Consider the following 5480-nt stretch of genomic DNA (forward strand, 5'->3'; position numbering starts at 1 on the left):
TCTTCCTCTTCCTCCTCCTCCTCCTCCTTTCCATAAATTATCCCTCCCCTTCTAGAACTGATGATGTTCTCTAGTTGGGTCATGAGACGTCTGCAAGGAAACAACCCAGCTCAGAGAGCACAAGGACCCCGCAGTCCTGGTCCTCCTCCTTTTCCTTTTCCTCCTCTTCTTCCTCCTCCTCCTCTTCCTCCTCCTCCTCCTCCTCTCCACAAAACCCACTCCCTTCTAGCACTGATGGTATTACCTAGTTGGGTCATGAAATGTCTGCAAGAAAACTACTCAGCTCAGAGAGCAACAAGGACCCCGCAGGTCGTCTCCTCCTCCTGCTCCTCCTCCTCCTCCTGCTGCTCCTCCTCCTTGCAAATCCTCCTCCCTTCTAGCCCCGATAGAGAAAAGAGAGACCAGCCACTTGATGGAGTTTGTTTCTTTATTTAAAAGATTCTTACGGGCAACCCTGGGCAACCCACCAAAACAAACTCCATAATTCTTTCCAGTTTTTTAAATTCTCAGAAATCCGACCCTGGGTAGTGTTGAGATTCCCTGCAGTTCAATCCCCCGGTCTAATCAAATGCCCGCCTTTGGTTACCCCAAACTCCGTCTCTGTCCCTTCCCGACTTAAGGGGTCAGTCCCAGCAGACTCTCGCTGAATTCCCAGAGCTTCCTGGCCATGTGGTCATCACGGGCCTGTGGCCAGGGCACTTTTGGCCGGCAGTCCACGAAATACCGCCCGCTCAGCCTCTCGATGCCCTCCTCGGTCGCACAGTAGATGGTGGTCTGGGCACCAGCGTCGCAGTCTCGGAGGAGCAACTGTATCAGCCAAAGGAACCAAAATACCCACCGTGGAAAGTAGCGAAAAATTTTGGTTCTAACTATCCCTGAAAGCAAAAGAGAGAGTTGGTCGTATGAATGTCCTGGGAAGGAAGGAAGCACCTTCTGGGGTGACCCAGATGGAGGGAGGAGGGTGAGGGTGAGGAGAGGGAAGACGATGGGAGGAGGAAGAGGAGGAGGAGGAGGGGAGGAGGGGGGAAGGAGGAGGAGGAAGAGGAGGAGGGGAGGAGGGGGAAGGAGGAGGAGGGGGGAAGGAGGAGGAGTCCAACCCCCTGCTCAGGCAGGAAACCCTACACCATTTCAGACCAATGGCTGTCCAGTCTCTTCTTAAAAACTTCCAGTGTTGGAGCATTCACCGCTTCTGGAGGCAGGTTGTTCCACTGGTTAATTGTTCTCACTGTCAGGAAGTTTCTCCTTAGTTCCAGGTTGCTTCTCTCCTTGATGAGTTTCCATCCGTTGCTTCTTGTCCTGCCTTCAGGGGCTTTGGAGAAGAGCTTGACTCCCTCTTCTTTGGGGCAGCCCCTGAGATAGTGGAATACTGCTATCCTGTCCCCCCTTGTCCTTCCTTCATTAAACTAGACATACCCAATTCTAGCAACCGTTCCTTATATATAAGGGGAAACGACCATATTTGGTGCAGTGCAAAGGCTACCCCTTATCAGAGGCTACTGGGGTGAAATGTACTGATGTAAAAGCTGATAGACTTATTTGTAAATTGTATGACAAACATCTGAACAAACCTGGGCTTTTGTTTGATTTGCAGGACTCTCCTTTCTGTTAAGGGGGGGCGGAGGTCAACATTGGGACAATTAAGAAACTGCAACTCTTTTACCTTTTGCTTTTACTGTGCTTTTTCTGCTATTTGAGATATTGAGATGTAGAAAGGGGGGGGGATGCTCGAATGTTTTCAATTAGCCATGATAATTTCAGCTGTGTGTGAACTCAAGGTCAATGTTAGATAAAGTTTTTGGGGGGTTGAGAAGTTGGGAGGAGAGCCTGCGGTTTAGAATAATTGGTGAATGTGATTTATGACAGCCTTTCTGGGGTGGGAATTACAAATGTGTTACTTTGTATCTGGGGGAGGGAACTTCAGTCTTGGGTTCAACTGTGTAAGTGCCCATACTCTGTTTCCTGAATAAAATGTTTTTTAAGGAGGAAATCTTTGCCTTGAAGTTCTTTTAATTGGTTTCATCTTTCGGAACCATGACACAGACATTTCGTGACTCAACTGGGGAACGTCATCAGTGCTAGAAGGGAGGGGGGTTTGCAGAGAGGAGGAAGAGGAGGAGAATGAGGTGGATGGGGAAGAAGAGGAGAGGAAGGAGGAGGAGGAGGAAGAGCAGGAGGAAAGGTAAATGGAAGCAAAGGGGGAGAAGGAACAAGAGGGGGAGGGCGGCAGACGAACAGGAATTGAATGGCAGGAGGAGGAGGAGGAGGAGGAAGAGCGAAGGACGAGGAGGAAGAGGGAGGGAGGAGGGGGAGGAAGACAAAGGAAGGTGAAGAGGAGGTGGAAGAGGAGATAAAAAGCCTCATCCTTGCTTAGGCAGTGGGTTGGTCTAGAAGACCTCCAAGAGCCCATCCCACTCTAAGATTTTGGGATTCTGTTAGCTCTGGGACCAGGCAGGGTGGGAAACGTCTTCCTCCGCAGCTCAGCCCAATGGAGGAAACTCCCGGGGTGGCTCTGCAGAGGGGGTCCAGGGAGCCCCCAGTGGGAGATAAAAGCCTGGCAGAGCCCCAGCAGGACCTGGGGGGTGTCTCCATCTGGGGCTTCTTGGAGCCAGACTTCCACTCACCTGGATGAACCGCGTAGCAGGTGACGTTGGTTCCTTCCAGCCGGTTGACCAACTTTCGCGTGTGGAGAATGTTGGCTAGTTTGCTGTTGCAGTATGATAGTCCACCCTTCTTCATCCCCTCCACCGGTTTGTGGATGGTCCGGAAGTCGATCTTCCCAAAGAAGTGCCCACTTGAGGATACGATTACAACCCGGCTCGGGGCGCAGCGCTTTAGCCGGTCCAGGAGCAGGTGGGTCAGCAGGAAGTGAGCCAGGTGGTTGACCTGGAAACCCAGGTCAAAGCCATCAGTGGTTTGACCGTCCTTACAGACCCCTGCCAAAAAAAGTAAGCGGATTCCAGATAGTCTTCAGTTTACAACGGGTCACCGTGATCATTCAAAGTTACAACAGATGTCCAAAGTGTACTTGCAACCCAGTTCCAAATTTGCAATGTTTCCCCTCCCCCCAGTGTTACATGATCACATTTTAGGCACTTGGGAACTGGTCTTCACCTTACAACCTGGTCCACCGTCATGTGGTGGAGGATTTATGACATTTTTTACGACCCACTTTATAACTGTTACACCTTACAACCATAATGGGCAGGCTCCATAATGGTCATAAGTTGTGGAGTACCTCTAAAGCATCCAGTTTTGTTTAGTGGTTAAGCCTAGAAAGCAGGAAGCTATGAATTCAAATCCTGCCGTAGGCATGAAAGCCAGCTGTGAGACTTTGGGCCAATCACCAGGAGTCTGAGGGTTCTAGTCCCACCTTAGCCATGAAAGCAAAGTGGGTGACTTTGGGCCAGTCATTCTCTCTCAGCCCAACCCACCTCACAGGGTTGTTGTTTTGAGGAAAATAGGAGGAGGAAGGCGTGTTTGATCTGTTCGCCACGTCAAGTTGCTTGTAAAAATAATAATAAAGGTGGGATACCAAAAATCAGAGCTGCTTCTGAAGTTGTGGCCAAACCCCTGAAGGAAGAGAAATCCTGGAGACCCCCACAATATTCTCACTTCCTCGCCCTGATGCCCCGGGGGGGGGGTCTGCTCTGCACCCACCGGCATTGTTGATGAGGATGTCCAGACGGGGCTCCGATTTTAGGAAGATCTGTGCAAAAGCTTGCACGGAGTTGAGGTTGGCCAGATCCAGGATCATCAGGATCACCTCCGAGTTCCCACTTTCCTGGAAAAGGAGCAGAAGGAATCCTGAGAAGAATCGGGATCGGGTGTGGCTTCAAAGGCTGATCCTGGTTTACTCACCTTCTATGTATGTCTGCTCACCTCCTGACAATCACTCCGGGTGGTGTGTCATAAAACAATACAGGCAGTCCTCGACTTGCAACCATTTGAAATTGCAATACTGCTGAAAAGAGTGATTTACGACCTATGCTCATGCTTTCGACTATCCCAGCATCCCCAGGGTCATGTGATCAGAATTCGTGTGCTTGGCAACCAGTGTAATTTCCAATAGTGGCAGTGTCCCTGGGTCATGTGATCACTATTTGTGATCATCCCAAGAGGATTCCCACAAGCAAAATCAGCGGGAATCCTGTATTCACAAAACAAGTGCAGTGATTTGCTTAATTAAGGGGCTGCCCCAAAGAAGAGGAGGGGGTCAAGCTATTCTCCAAAGGGTCTGAAGGCTGGACAAGAAGCAGCTGATGGAAACTAATCAAGGAGAGAAGCAACCTGGAACTAAGGAGAAACTTCCTGACTGTGAGAACAATTAACCAGTGGAACAGCTGGCCACCAGAAGTTGTGAAATGGCTCGGGTTCTCCTGCTTGGGCAGGGGTTGGACTAAAAGAACTCCAAGGTCCCTTCCAGGTCTGTTTTTCTGTAATAACATACCACAGTCTTATGATCTAGAACAGTGGTTCTCAACTGTGGGTCGGGACCCCATTTGGGATCTAACGACCATTTCACGGGGGTCACCAAACAACGCAGTCTGCCATTTTTTTCCCCTTTTCCTTAGCTGTGCTCCTCCCTTTTATTCTATTGGCTTTTGAAAGCCAATAGAATAGACTCTCTTGAATAGAGTCTAATTCTATTGGCTTTCAAAAGCCAGTAGGAATTGTCCAAGCTGTCTCTGCCCTGCTGAGCCCGCCAAAAGTCCCATTCTGCAAATGGTGCTGCACCAGTTGAGTAGTCCTCGACTTACGACCGGTTGAGTAGTCCTCGACTTACGACCAGTTGAGTAGTCCTCGACATACGACCAGTTGGGGGGTCACGGCATTAAAAAGGTTGAGAACCACTGGTCTGGAATGAAGAAGGGAAGTTAAAATGGAGGAGTTTTAATAACCAGAACCAAATGGATCACATAGATCCAACAAAGCCACTTCCAGGAATGCAGCTGCCCCCCTAAATATGGAGCCCCTGGATAGAACCCGGACAGGACAGGCCAGAATTGAAGACAAAGCTCTTCAAGTGGGGAATGGCCGGGGTCTGCAGGGTGACGAGGGGGGGCATCAGAAGTGTTGGGATCTCAAATTCAGTGTAGCTGATTGGCTGGAGAGTGCTGGCTCCTGCACGTGGCAATATATGCTCTGATAATAGTAGTAGTAGTAGTAGTAATAATAATAATAATAATAATAATAATAATAATAATAATAATAATAATAATAATAAACCCCCAGTGAGACACTATCTTGACGTGCTTGTGGGGCTTGTGTACTCTGAGGAAGATGAGAGCTATGCCAGAGGTTCAACCATACTGGACAGGTCTCATCAGAGGAGTCAGACAAAGAGTGTCTCTCCCATACAAAATATGGTGAGACATAAATTGCAGAATGCCATACCAGCTCGGATGTCGCCCGGGTTAACAAGGTCCGCGCTAGATATTGGAGTTCCTGGATATCTGGTGAAAAATGGGTTACAGGACTCA

General features: G+C 49.3%; 1 protein-coding gene across 2 annotated transcripts; it reads right to left on the reverse strand.

Moving 5' to 3' along the window:
- Window positions 1-409: 409 nt before the first annotated feature.
- Window positions 410-5145, reverse strand: LOC120318172 (dehydrogenase/reductase SDR family member 13-like). 2 transcript variants are annotated; one of them, XM_039365532.1, is made up of 4 exons: window positions 4758-5145; window positions 3658-3781; window positions 2622-2933; window positions 410-875 (listed from the first exon to the last, which is right to left on the reverse strand). In XM_039365532.1, the coding sequence occupies exons 2-4, from the start codon at window positions 3752-3754 to the stop codon at window positions 616-618; spliced, it is 669 nt and encodes a 222-aa protein (XP_039221466.1). In that variant the 5' UTR covers window positions 3755-3781; window positions 4758-5145; the 3' UTR covers window positions 410-615. The 2 variants fall into 2 exon arrangements, with proteins under 2 accessions (XP_039221466.1, XP_039221465.1); XM_039365531.1 differs by lacking the exon at window positions 4758-5145 and having other exon boundaries at window positions 3658-4238.
- Window positions 5146-5480: the final 335 nt, after the last annotated feature.

This window comes from Crotalus tigris, unplaced genomic scaffold (assembly GCF_016545835.1).
Source record: "Crotalus tigris isolate CLP2741 ecotype Arizona unplaced genomic scaffold, ASM1654583v1 scf7180000020104.566533, whole genome shotgun sequence".
Lineage (NCBI taxonomy): Eukaryota > Metazoa > Chordata > Lepidosauria > Squamata > Viperidae > Crotalus > Crotalus tigris.